The sequence below is a fragment of the Mustelus asterias genome, chromosome 7 (assembly GCF_964213995.1).
Source record: "Mustelus asterias chromosome 7, sMusAst1.hap1.1, whole genome shotgun sequence".
NCBI lineage: Eukaryota > Metazoa > Chordata > Chondrichthyes > Carcharhiniformes > Triakidae > Mustelus > Mustelus asterias.
Genome location: NC_135807.1, coordinates 86,366,148 through 86,380,606, shown reverse-complemented (window position 1 = coordinate 86,380,606; position 14,459 = coordinate 86,366,148). Strand labels below are relative to the sequence as shown.

At 41.6% G+C, this 14,459-nt stretch overlaps 1 protein-coding gene across 3 annotated transcripts in view; it reads left to right on the top strand.

Moving 5' to 3' along the window:
* LOC144495835 (lethal(3)malignant brain tumor-like protein 4) overlaps nucleotides 1–14,459 on the top strand; it is a 316,415-nt gene that overhangs the window by 291,400 nt on the left and 10,556 nt on the right. For all 3 annotated transcript variants that reach the window (XM_078216430.1, XM_078216429.1, XM_078216428.1), the window contains one exon: nucleotides 5,318–5,380. In XM_078216430.1, coding sequence (XP_078072556.1) covers nucleotides 5,318–5,380 — 63 coding nt within the window. The remainder of the gene's footprint in view (nucleotides 1–5,317; nucleotides 5,381–14,459) is intronic.

The window sequence follows — 14,459 nt, the reverse complement described above, 5'->3', positions numbered from 1 at the left end:
AGCAAATTGGAAAAAGTCCGAGATATTAGTTTGACATTTTGACACTAATCTGAGGGATATTTCAATTGCTACATGATATCATTAGCTGATGGCAATTTTTGTAGAAGGTACTGTTGTCAATTTCATTAACATCAAGCTGAGGATTGTGCAGACATTGTCAGATTACATTAGTATCTTAGTAGTTACACTACAGACAACAGTCTGAGATTCCGTCACTGAGTTATTAGGCTGGTTATGCTGACTGTGTCAAAGGACTTGTATTCGGTAAATACTCCCTGGGCTTTATTCCCTAGGTGACAAGTAGTTAATATTCGGAGGATGGGAACCCCGCTCTTTCACAACATCAGAAAGATGGGAAAATAAGTTTTTCAAGTTCCTAGAAAGTCCCCTCTGCGGCAGGCTGCAATTATAGTGTCATATGCAAACTTCAGTCTGGTGTGAAATTATATAATGGAGGTGACCCAGGGTTAATGTCTTCTTTAAAATAACTAGCAAAGCAATTACCTGCAAATAAATTAAGTCTTTGTAAGCTAATACTTGCACAGTGCAAACTCAAGGACAAAATGAAACTGAAAATGGATCCTGTAGTACGGGACCAACATATTTAACATACTTAACATGTAAAGACCAGGCCCAGTTGTTCCACAGCCACAGTAGACATGTTACTGAATATATGGCAAGATAGTGGCCTTCATTCTAACACAGCTAAAGTTGGACAGTTACCAGAATACTATAGATTGGATTTCTGATGTTACAAATGAGATAAATGGAAATAATTGCTTTGGAAATATATGGACATTTAGAAGCCTTTTCCTTTGGGATCTCTCTGTCTGGAGTGCCAGTGCTTGCTCCTTCTTCACCTGCCACAGGCAAATGATGACACAGATCCCCAGTGGATTTGCTGCTGTCCATCACTTAGAACAAAGAACAATACAGCACAGGAACAGGCCCTTCGGCCCTCCAAGCCCACGCCGCTCCCCGGTCCAGGATTGAATCCTGAATCCAGGATCCCCGCCCACTTTTCCAGCCTATCTACATACTAATATCCTATCCACCGAGCTGTCCCTCACAGCTACGATGCTTTGTTCATCACAACCTATTACTCACCCCCACCCCCCCATTCCAGAACATGTGATCTCCAGGGAGAGGCGAAAACCCAGAGTGAAAACCCCAGGGCCAATATGGGGGGAAAAAATCTGGGAAATTCCTCTCCGACCCCCTGAGGCGATCGAAACGAGTCCAGGAGATCACACTGGCCCTGATCGGAAAATGCTTCCCAACCCTCTTCATTTCCACTTCCACGAACACCATATGAATTCCCTGCCCCCGAGACAGGTTCCCAACTATCCGCAGTCTCGCTCTGTACTGGCACCAGCAAGATGATCATAGAATGAAGCCTTGAAACGAGAAACACAGAACAATTAGCCCGCGCTGCTCCCTGGTCCAAACTAGACCATTCTTTTGTATCCCTCCATTCCCACTCCGTTCATATAGCTGTCTAGATAAGTCTTAAACGTTCCCAGTGTGTCCGCCTCCACCACCTTGCCCGGCAACACATTCCAGGCCCCCACGACCCTCTGTGTAAAATATGTCCTTCTGATATCTGTGTTAAACCTCCCCCCCTTCACCTTGAACCTATGACCCCTCGTGAACGTCACCACCGACCCGGGGAAAAGCTTCCCACCGTTCACCCTATCTATGCCTTTCATAATTTTATACACCTCTATTAAGTCTCCCCTCATCCTCCGTCTTTCCAAGGAGAACAACCCCAGTTTCCCCAATCTCTCCTCATAACCAAGCCCCTCCATACCAGGCAACATCCTGGTAAACCTCCTCTGTACTCTCTCCAAAGCCTCCACGTCCTTCTGGTAGTGTGGCGACCAGAACTGGACGCAGTATTCCAAATGCGGCCGAACCAACGTTCTATACATCTGCAACATCAGACCCCAACTTTTATACTCTATGCCCCGTCCTATAAAGGCAAGCATGCCATATGCCTTCTTCACCACCTTCTCCACCTGTGACGTCACCTTCAAAGATCTGTGGACTTGCACACCCAGGTCCCTCTGCGTCTCTACACCCTTTATGGTTCTTCCATTTATCGTGTAGCTCCTCCCTACATTATTCCCACCAAAATGCATCACTTCGCATTTATCAGGATTGAACTCCATCTGTCGTTTCCTTGCCCAAATTTCCAGCCTATCTATATCCTTCTGTAGCCTCTGACAATGTTCCTCACTATCTGCAAGTCCTGCCAGTTTTGTGTCATCCGCAAACTTACTGATCACCCCAGTTACTCCTTCTTCCAGATCATTTATATAAATCACAAACAGCAGAGGTCCCAATACAGAGTCCTGCGGTACACCACTAGTCACAGGCCTCCAGCCGGAAAAAGACCCTTCCACTACCACACTCTGTCTTCTATGACCAAGCCAGTTCTCCACCCATCTAGCCACCTCCCCCTTTTTCCCATGAGATCCAACCTTTTTCACTAGCCTACCATGAGGGACTTTGTCAAACGCTTTACTAAAGTCCATATAGACAACATCCACGGCCCTTCCTTCGTCAACCATTTTGGTCACTTCTTCAAAAAACACCACCAGGTTAGTGAGGCATGACCTCCCTCTCACAAAACCATGCTGACTATCGTTAATGAGTTTATTCCTTTCTAAATGCGCATACATCCTATCTCTAAGAATCTTCTCCAACAACTTCCCCACCACGGACGTCAAGCTCACCGGCCTATAATTACCCGGGTTATCCTTCCTACCCTTCTTAAATAACGGGACCACATTGGCTATCCTCCAATCCTCTGGGACCTCACCTGCGTCCAGTGACGAGACAAAGATTTGCGTCAGAGGCCCAACGATTTCACCTCTCGTCTCCCTGAGCAGCCTTGGATAGATTCCATCAGGCCCTGGGGATTTGTCAGTCTTTATATTCTCTAACAAACCTAACACTTCCTCCTTTGTAATGGAGATTTTCTCCAACGGTTCAACACTCCCCTCAGAGACACTCCCAGTCAACACATCCCTCTCCTTTGTGAATACCGACGCAAAGTATTCATTTAGGATCTCCCCTACTTCTTTGGGCTCCAAGCATAAGTCCCCACTTTTGTCCCTGAGAGGTCCGATTTTTTCCCTAACAACCCTTTTGTTCCTAACGTATGAATAAAATGCCTTGGGATTCTCCTTAATCCAGTCTGCCAAGAACATTTCGTGACCCCTTTTTGCTCTTCTAATTCCCCGTTTGAGTACTTTCCTACTTTCTTTGTACTCCTCCAGAGCTCCCTCCGTTTTTAGCTGCTTGGACCTAACATACGCCTCTCTTTTCTTTTTGACCAGTCCCTCAATTTCCCTGGTTATCCACGGTTCTCTAATCCTACCCTTCCTATCCTTCTTTTTTACAGGCACATGCTTGTCCTGTAGCCCTAACAACCGTTGAGACACCACATGGAAGGTGGTAACTGGGCCTGGAAAGTGGTGGGAAGCATCCAAATATTAACTGACTTGTAATGATCTCCTAATCCCCCAGGTGTCCCCAGAGACTTAGATGAGAATGTTAACATGAAAGAGTGCATGGGATTAGGTACGGGTGAGATATTCTAGTTGGCAAAATGTGAATGATTTTGGAACCAAGCTCCGACCCACTAACCTCCATGTTTAACTCATGAGCGTTATATCGATTGTGTGTAATTCCCTCGAGTAAATGGCATACCCATGGATTCCCAGGCTTCCTGAAACTCACCTTTGAAGTCAGGGTGTGCCTACAACAACATACAGATCACACAGATAATCCAATAGATACTCAGTGCTCACAGCTGCTTCCTTGCCTACTCACGGGGAAGGGTTTGTTCACGGCACTTTTGCTAAGAGTTTACTTTCTATACTTTGGAAGTTCTCAATCAGATCAAGATGGGCAGCACTTTGGTTGTCTTAGATTGGACCTCAAACACAAAGCAATATGATCAGCACCAGCAGTAACTGCACGCTGTTGACTGAATTGCTGCTGGACATAAGCAAGCGGAGCAGCTGAGTGATGCAGCTCACAGGAGGGACCACACACAAAACAGGGTATGCAGGCAGAGCTGAATTCCCTTGACCTGCCAGACGCTCATATTGTTACTTCCCTCGGTGCCAGACACCTGTAACCTCCGAGAAGAATTCTGCTCCCTGCTGGATCTGGTAATCCACATATTACCAATTATCGTGTTATTGTTCAGGTCAGAAACTCCAAAGTGTTTTATGGAGCCCACCTGGATTATAAGTTTTGTACCTTGAGTTTGGCTAGGATAAGCATGATATATGTTAGATATGCTTCAAATGACCCACTAGGGAGCTTTTATCAAACAAAGTTTATTTAAGAATATAGTTAACATGTATGGAAAGAAAATTAGCAATAACCTTTATCAATTACAAACAAAAATAAAACAACCACGATAATGTATAATTCTTCACAAATATATCTTAAGATGATCCAATCAAACAAAACTCCCCATAAACAAAGAAAACCCTTTTTTCAAGTTTAACACAGCAAAGACTAACCTTCGCGTGTTACTGGAACTGAGTCCTTTGGTTGGAGAACTGAAACCCTGACTTCTCAGCTTGTAACTGCTAGCAGCCCTCTGGATACCCTCAGAACAATTTGAAGTCAGAACAGCTTTCCAGAACGCCAGGGAGAGACTCTGATCAAGCCACCAACAGCAGATTCTCTACTCCAGGAAAGCAAGTAACCTTGCTTTCAGCTAACCAGCAGAATTTCCAAAACCAGATGGAGAGAGAGAGACACACAGCTTTCAATCTGATGTCCACCCCCATCTTGATCTCCAACCCCTTCCGGTCTCTCTCCCCTAATCCCACCCCAACCACTCTGTACCAACATAACCCTGGGAGATCTCGCCCTCTTATTTTCAGGATCTGAATTAAATATTTAAATTTACCTCCCTTTCTGGCCCCAATATTCTCTCATCTTGTTAACAGTTCCCTTTCCTTAGATCAGTGATTCCCATACTATTTTCCAGTGTGACCCCATCTTAACACCTGAAAATTAATGTGACCCCAGGCACCAGCAAAAACATTAGAATAGTATAGTAACATTCAATGTATATTTACTAATTTTTAAAATTTATAATACATCTAATAATACAGCATTTAAATATGAAAATCTGGGTTTTTAAAGTACTTTGTAAAAATATTGTACTTCAGAAGTATTTAATTGGCTGTAAAGCCTTTTGGAAAACATTGAAGACGAGAAAATTACAAGATGAATACAACTTCTTTCATGTCTCTAAAAATGTGTGTTCTTTTTGTTTTTTCAGGTAGCCAGCTTCGTTCAGACACTCCCTGGTTGTGAAGAACAGGCAAAGATCTTTAAAGAAGAGGTAAGAAATAATGAAACCGCCATCATCTAGAATTTCATAGATTGTAAATCTTCTAATAATTTTTAGATCACTTTGAGCTTGTATGACTATTGTAATGCTCTGATGCAAAGTTCCAACATAAACCAGGGCGACACCTCTTAATTTGACTTTCTCATGGAAAATATTTCTTATATCTATTTTAGGAGCAAATGTGACTGTTTTTCCATATGCACCTTCATTTTAAACATTGGTTGTAATTTATAATCAGATAATTTTAGCGACAGGAGCCTTGAACCGGTGGAAACTTATAGATCATAACACAAAAGGACAAAACGGAATGTCAGATCATGGGTTCTCCTAGCTATGATGTGGAGATGCCGGCGTTGGACTGGGGTAAACACAGTAAGTTTAACAACACCAGGTTAAAGTCCAACAGGTTTATTTGGTAGCAAAAGCCACACAAGCTTTCGGAGCTCCAAGCCCCTTCACCTGAAGAAGGGGCTTGGAGCTCCGAAAGCTTGTGTGGCTTTTGCTACCAAATAAACCTGTTGGACTTTAACCTGGTGTTGTTAGACTTACTGTGTTCTCCTAGCTAGTCAGAAACATAAGTGCATCGTTTGTAAAGGTGATTATCTATGCACAGGGTCTCTGATATTTAATTAAGAAATAGAAAGATAGATTTTCCAAGTCATCATTTACGGCAATTATATAAATCGCCATAATTGAGGATCAGAAAATCATGGCAGCATTTGACACTTTGCCAAAGTGATTTCCAGTTACTGGGTTTGTATCAGATTAGGGCAAGGACAACCTGCTTTCTAAATCCAAATGTAGCCAGGGATGTGTATGTTCCATGATGGATTTTCTGATTCAAAATATTTAGCGTTGTAATGATGCAATGTGTAATAATTGTGTGTACATAATTCCAAATTTAATAGCAGTTCTTAACCCTTTTAATACCATTTGTGTATGCATATGAGTGTTGAAGCATGGGGAAAAGCAGCAGGAGGAGTGAAAATGTGGAAATATGCGGGAACATAGAAATTCCCGATGCAACACAAGTCAATGGATCTAATTTATGCCTATAAGTTTATAGCAAAAAAATTGGATTTTCTGAAGGATTTTTGTGCTTTAACTCAAAATCTGTTCTATTATTGTGGAATTGGACATAGCAACGGATAGATTATTAGCCAAACTTACAGGATACTGTGAGGCCTGGATAGAGTGGATGTGGAGAGGATGTTTCCACTTGTAGGAAAAACTAGAACCAGAGGGCACAACCTCAGGCTAAAGGGACGATCCTTTAAAACAGAGATGAGGAGGAATTTCTTCAGTCAGAGAGTGGTGAATCTATGGAACTCTTTGCTGCAGAAGGCTGTGGAGGCCAGATCATTGAGTGTCTTTAAGATAGCGATAGATAGGTTCTTGATTAATAAGGGGATCAGGGGTTATGGGGAAAAGGCAGGAGAATGGGGATGAGAAAAATATCAGCTATGATTGAATGGTGTGGCAGACTCAATAGGAGCAGAATTAGGCCACTCAGCCTATGTCTTATGGTCTTAAATAGAAATGTCCTTTTCAAATGGCAAAACTAAAGATTTTTTTATGTGCCAAGGTTTTCATTTTGGAGTACTTTTCTACCTTACTTAAAATATAACTGGTTAGCATGAGATTTTAGCATATAGAGTGTGGTAACTGAAATAGAATACAGATTGGAACCTGATATCTGAGGAAGAGACATTCGGTGTTCCATCAAGAAAATATTGAAGGCAACTTCAGTGACTGAGTAATTTTTACCTCTCCCTCTGCCGTAACCTGGCAGCTGGCAGATTGTCCAACAATTCTAGAACACTCCTCATTCCATCCCATTAGAATTCTACAATGGATGGTCAATACATTCCTCCAACTTGCTGCCCAAAGGTTGATGGTGAAAATTAATCCCACTGAGTCACAGCGACCTCTGTTATCAGGTTCTAATCTCATTCCGATTTGTTTTAGCTACCTTACTATATATGGCAGTGGTTCCCAACTTTTATACATCATGGCACACTTTGATACTATAAAAGAATTTGAGGCACGCCTATTTTCTCCAACTGAATGACCCTCGAGCAAAAGCCTTTTATCTTTAAAACCTCCTAAAAACATCAAGCTACCATCTAATACAATGTTCAACCATTTAAGAAGTTTACGATGGAAACTTTATCACCAGTTACATGTCAAATACAAAATATTTATTTAAAATGTACACAAATTAAAAGTGTTTCCCATTAAAGATTTCAATTGTTTTTAGTTTTTTTTTAAAGTCTGCATTTCTCAATGTGAAAGGTCATAAATGAAGGAAATGCTGTGAGCAGCCTCTTACCAACAACATTAGTGTGACACCTGGGCTTGCCTCTGAACACAGGAACTGGTAACAGTGCATCAGCAACTCGCAGGTTTTGCTCCACTGACAGGCATTCCGTGCTTTGTTTTTTTTTATATAAGCCAGTGTTGTGAATGCCACCTTGCACAGGTAGGTTGCCAGAAATGGTAAGGGTACTGCTATAGCACAGTCTGAAATGGATAGATAGTCTTGTCATGCAAGCAACCAAAATGTGTCACGAGGCATCTCTGAAAACTCAGGGACCAGATCAGAAACCCCAAGGTATATTAGGAACTTAGACTAGACCCCAACTTTTCTTTTATTTTGGCATTAGTGTGAGGATAAGGTGTTTCACTCCAAGTGTGATTCTATTGACACATTAGGAAGCTTTTATCAAACTTTATTTGAACAATGGTTTAAATATAATGAATGAATTAGCTTAATTTTTACGAATTTAAATACTTAAATATGACAATGTGTAACTGCTAACCTATCTCTCTTAATTCCAATTTAAACAATATTCCTCATAGATGTAAACTCCTCTTCAAAATCAATTAGCAAACAATATGGGCTACGTGTTTTACTTATTAATAGTCCTAGAGCCTTTGGACACCCCTGCCTTCTGACAGCTCCAAAACAGCAGCCCCCAGAGAGAGAGAGAGAAAGACACCTCCTGCTCCTTGCAGACCCAAGCAGAAACTAGACTAGTTTTTCCCTGTAAGCTTTGCTCCTCCCATTCACATGGCTCTGTCTCTTGTCAATCAACCTAATTAAGCCCTACTCTGAAACATCAGTGGAAAACCAAAAATAAACAAAAACACATTAGCTCAGATTAAAAGACACCCCATTATCTAGGATCAATTATTCTCCTGCATGGTTTGCAGACAGATTGGCACCAGGTAAACCAGAGTTGAATTTTAAACATACCCCTCACGAGAAACATGATATAAATATATTTCTAAAAGGCACAGTATCATCACACAGATTCAGTGTCCAATTCATCCTGAGCTCTGGAAATTCCTCTTGTTCTTTTAATTACAATGTCTTTGATGATTCAAAAGAAAGTGAACTAAATAGGTCATGTACTCACTCAAAGTCTTCCATACTCATGAAGAGGAAGATTCAAACTTCTCTTGTAGTTTTTTAAGATATGTAGAGATGGGGTTGAGTATCATTTATCCAGCAGGATTTGATGATGCCAGCTTGAACATCTCAGTCGACCCATTTGCCACTTTTTCCTGCTAGTTTTGATTTGAAGCCTTGACTGAACAGAAACTCCAAGGTATTTTATGAAGTTAACCCAGACCCTAACTTTTACATTTGGTTTTGGCATTAAGATGAGCATAAGGTGTTTCACTCTAGGTATGATTCAAGTGACCCACTTGGAAGATTTTATTAAGACAAACTTTATTTAAGAACACAGTTAGAATTTAACAAAAAGAATTAGCATGACTTTTACCAAGTAAAATACTTAAACAAGTATAATGCTTAATAGCTAGCTATCTCTATTGTTCCAATTTAGCAATTTCCCCAGACATAAATCCCTTCTTTAGAACCTGTTAGCACTTTTTACACTTCTGGAGAGTGATCCAGACAGACACCTGACTTCCAATTCTCATACAGCAACTTCCAGAGAATGCTCCACCCCTGGACAGTAGAAACTCAGAGGAAAAGGCTTCTTTCTTGGCAGATTCCATTCTCCACTTCAGACAGAGTAAGAGATGCAGAGAAAATTACTCAGTCACTGAAGTTGCCTTTAATATTTTCTTGATGAAATACAGAATGACTCTTGCCCAGATATCAGGTATCTGTATTCTATTTCAGTTACCACACTCTATATGCTAAAATCTCATACTAACCAGTTACATTTTAACTAAGGAAGAAAACTCCAAAAACAAACTGCTTTGAGTTCTCTCTGAAAATCCCAAAAGCATTCTGCTTTGAATTCTCTGTGAAAGCCTAGCTGTACCCATTCATATGACCTTGCTTGTCAGTCAATCTAATCAAGCTCCACTCTGCAATATCCCAGGGGAAAACACAAAACAACAGAACCCTGCATTAATTCAGATCAAAACAAACACTGCATCAATTAAGATCAATTATGTTGCTGCAATAACAATACAGTGCTTCTGGATTGAGACAAAACAGCTCCAATAAAATGGAAGAAACTAGTAAACACATTCAGCACAGAAACATGACTAAAATACATTTCTTAAAGGCACAATATCGTCACATCTTGCAGAACAGAAACTCTTCCAGCGCGTCATGGAGCTTATTAACATGAGAGAGGATCTTTTCTTGCGACAGCCATCACACCTATGTGTGCATGAGCAAACCCTGGTACTCGGCTCCCATCCCTTCACAAAGTAGTAAACAAGAGCAATTTCAAAGGACATGAACATCCAGGGGTATTCAGTATTTAGGAAGGAAAAGGTGGTGTGGTTGCATTGCTGGTTAAAGAGGAAATTAACACGCTAGTGAGGGAGGATATTAGCTCCAATGATGTGGAATCTGTATGAGTAGAACTGAGAAACACCAAGGGGCAAAACAACATTAGTCAGGGTTGTATATAGACCCCAAACTGTAGTGATGATGTTGCATTAAGCAGGAAATTAGAGATGCATATGATAAAGGAACATCTGTAATTATGGGTGACTTTAATCTACATATAGATTGGGTAAATCAAATTAACAATACCGTAGAGAAGGAATTCCTGGATTGTGTACGAGATGGTTTTCTAAACGAATACGTTGAGGAACCAACTAAAAAACAGGCGGGTATTGTGTAATGAAAAATGAATAATTGCCAATCTGATTGGTTGAGGTCCCTTGGGGATGAGGGATAATATGGGGATAATATGATAGAATTCTTCATCAAGATGGAGAGTGATTCTGAACAAGGGTCTTGAATCTTAATAAAGGAAACTATGATGGTATGAGGCATGAGTTGACTTACTTTAAAGGGATGACGGTGGCTAGGCAATGACAAACATTCAAGAGCGCATGGGTGAAATGCAACAATTGTTCATTCCTGTCTGGTGCAAAAAGAAAATGGGAAAGGTATCCAAACCAGGGCTGATAAGGGAAATTAGAGATCGTATTAAATCCAAGGAAGAGGCATACAAATAGGCCAGAAAAAACGGCAAACCTAAGGATTGAGATCAGTTTAGAATTCAGCAAGGGAGGATAAAGAGATTGATTAAGAAAGAGAAAATAGGGTACGAGAGTAAGCTTGCGGGGAACATAAAAACTTACTTTAAAAGCTTCTATAGGTACAAGAAAAGAAAAAGATTGGTGAAGACAAATATAGGTCGGTTACAGTCAGAAACAGGAAAGTTTATAGTGGGGAACAACGAACTGCCTGACCAACTAAATATGTACTTTGGTTCTGTCTTCACAAAGGAGGATACAAATAAGGTACCAGAAATGTTGGGGAACATACCGTTTAGTGAGAGCGAGGAACTGAAGGAAATCAGTATTAGTGGGGAAATGGTGTTGGGGAAATTAATGGGATTGAAGGCTGATAAATCCCCAGGGTCTGATAATCTGCATCCCAGAGTCATTAAGGAAGTGGCCCTAGAAGTAATGGATGCATTGGTGGTCATTCTCCAAGATTCTATAGACTCTGGAACAGTTCTCATGAATTGGAGAGTAGCTAATATAACCCGACTATTTAAAGGGAGGTAGAGAGACAGGAAATTGTAGACAGTCATCATGATGTCAGTGTTAGGGAAAATGCTGAGTCCAAAATGCTGGCGGGGAAGTACAGAACCAGGAGTCACAATATAAGGATATGGGGTAAACCATTTGTGACTGAGATGAGGAAAAATTCCTTCATCGAGAAAATGGTGAGCCTAAGGAATTCTCTATCACAAAAAGCAGTTGAGGCCAAAGCATTGTGCGCAGCATTATACAGCCTCACTTATCCCGAAACCATAAAATCCTGCCCGAGGTCAATGCACCTTTCCATGGTCTGCCACTCACCCACTCCGATTCCCATGGCAGGTGGAACAGTAAAATTCCAGCTTGTATGTTTTCAAGAAGGAGTTAGATATAGTTCTTGGGCCTAAAGGGATCAAAGGATATAGGGGAAAGATGGGAACAGGTTACTGAGTTGGATGATCAGCCATGAGCATAATAAATAGTGGAGCCGGTTCGAAGGGCTGAATGGCCTACTCCTTTTTTCTATGTGACTTCACATATTTCATTATTTTCACTTTTTAGTCTAACTGCAGTTAACGCAGATGGCACTATTTTGGATACAGCAGTTGATCTAGACGTCAAGATTCTTTTCTTTCACCTTCCTCACAAATCCTTTGTCCTTTTTCCACCATAGAAGCTGCTCCGTCAGTGCAGAATGTATTGCGCTTGGCTCAGTTCAGATTGTTTCCCTCCAGATGAGCAGTTGTGACACAAAAGATTTCTTCTCCGGTCGTATAATTAGGTATTTCTTCCCAAAAGAAGACATTCTCAGCATTCTTGACACTGGCTCAGAGCTGTCAGTGTCCACTAATATCCATGGAGTCATCAATCTTCAGGGCAAATTTTCCACTCATTTCTAATTTCTGTTGAAGTATCTGTTCAATATAAACTTGCATTTTGTCAGTACGCTGCTTGATTATACTATCAGAAAGAGGAACTTTACTGATTTCTTTGGCAGTATCAGCTCCCAACATTACTCTCTCAATACTTCTGCATGCTGGCAAAATTGGGATTTCGGCAATGGTGTGTGGCTTTTCTTTGATTTCGCTATGAGCTCAGCCACCAGATAACTCGTCTCCTGTGCATTCTCTGAAGCCCGCACACATTACATTATATGTTACTTTACATTTTGTTCTCTCAAGCACTTGAAATACTGCATATCCTTATTGGAGAGTGAATGTGTCTTGTGTTGAAATGGCACTTCAATTTACTTGGTTCCATTGCATTGTTTGGGAGCTTCTCCCTTCAAATTAGGCATTCTGAGACAGGGCCATGAAAATCCAAAGGCCGAGTAGCTATGACTTTACTGTCTGTGTATGAACATTGCTTTTTTTCTCCTGAGGTTCTGTTCTTTTGGCTACATCTGAATCAGAGTGGGATTCTTCACTTCTCTTCAAGAACTTAAGTGGCCAAACTCATGATTGTAAGTTGATGCTTCAGGGCATTTGTGTAATGTTGTCAAACACACCACATTACACAAATGCCCTGAAGCATCAACTTACAAGCACGATTTCAGCTCTTTGGCAATGCCAAGCCTAAAACTACTCCTCCAAAGGTGCATCCTTGCCCTAATGCCACGCAGCAGAGTTCTCCAATCTTCAATTGCCTTCTTGGATCTTTGGGGCTTCTTCTGGGGGTCTCTTTGACCTCTCCTGAATCCACCTTATTTAAGGACAGCTGCTCATAGCACTTTCTCTAAATGAGCCTGTTTCTCCTTTTAACTTTATTGGTTCTTATTTCTTACCTTTGTCTTCTTCACTTATGGGAACTTTCTTTTTTACTTCTCCCTGCATTCTGTTTTTCGACCTCTCTCTGTCTCCCTCACTTTTCCCAGAGTTTTTGTACCCTTTGTGATTTTGCTTTTTGCGCAGGTACATCTTCAGCTCCGTGGTTGTCATCTCCGAGTCCCAAGGAACTTTGGGCTGCCCACACGTGTCAGCGGGGAAAGGGCCGCACATGCGCGGTTTGGATTTTTTACATTGGTCAGGCCCATGCACCTGACCGATGTGAAAAATCCAAACCACACTTTTGTGGCCCATTCCCAGCTGCCACGTGCAGTTTGGATTACTAATGTAAAAAATAAATCCGAACATAGACAAGACCTGGTGGTGTGGCCAATAGTAACATCTGAGTGAGGTGTTAGCAATGGTTGACATTCCTGAAGTGCACATATGAGATAATTGGGTGAATGGACTCAGCTGTTGTGCCTTCTTGCTGCCTCGGCAAAGCAACCAGCATAATCAAGGACCCACGCACCCCGGACATACTCTCTTCCACCTTCTTCCACTGGGAAAAAGATACAAATGTCTGAAAAAGTGTACCAACAGACTCAAGAACAGCTTCTTCCCTGCTGTCATCAGACTTTTGAATGGTCCTATTGGACATTAAGGTGATCTTTCTCTTCACCCTATCTGTAGCTGCAATGCTATATTCTGCACCCTATTCTTTTCCTTTTTCCCTATGTTCTTCATGAGCAGTATGTTTGCTTGTATAGCGCGCAAGAAACAATTTTTCACTGAATCCCAGTACATGTGACAGTAAATCAAATCAAATCAAAAAAGTCAAATTCAGTGGTCAGAAAACAAATATTCACTTATCAGGGTGTGCATATGAATAACCACTTACGCGGTGTACTGAAGAGCACCCACAACCAGTGGAACTGTGCCCTTCCATAGAGTCAGTGCGCCTATTTTACCATTTTGATTCTGAGTGCTGGGCGGACTTGAAACTGGGAGTGTTTCAGATCTGACTTTTAGACCCGTTCTCCGGCACTCCCATGCGCACTCTGCCTGCAAAAATATCAGCGATTCCGAATCGTGCTGCACAAGCCTGTGGGCGGGGCTTAATGCACCCAAAATCCTGCAGCTCCGATCAGCGCTCCAACTGCGCATGCGCAGAAACAAAAAAATTATAGAATGCTGCTCCCTGCCACCTCCCTCCCAAGCTGCATAATGCCTCCTGGTCCCACCCCCACAACATTACTGACCCCCTTATGCCCTCACCCACCCCCCCCCCCCCCCCCACCCCCACCACCCAG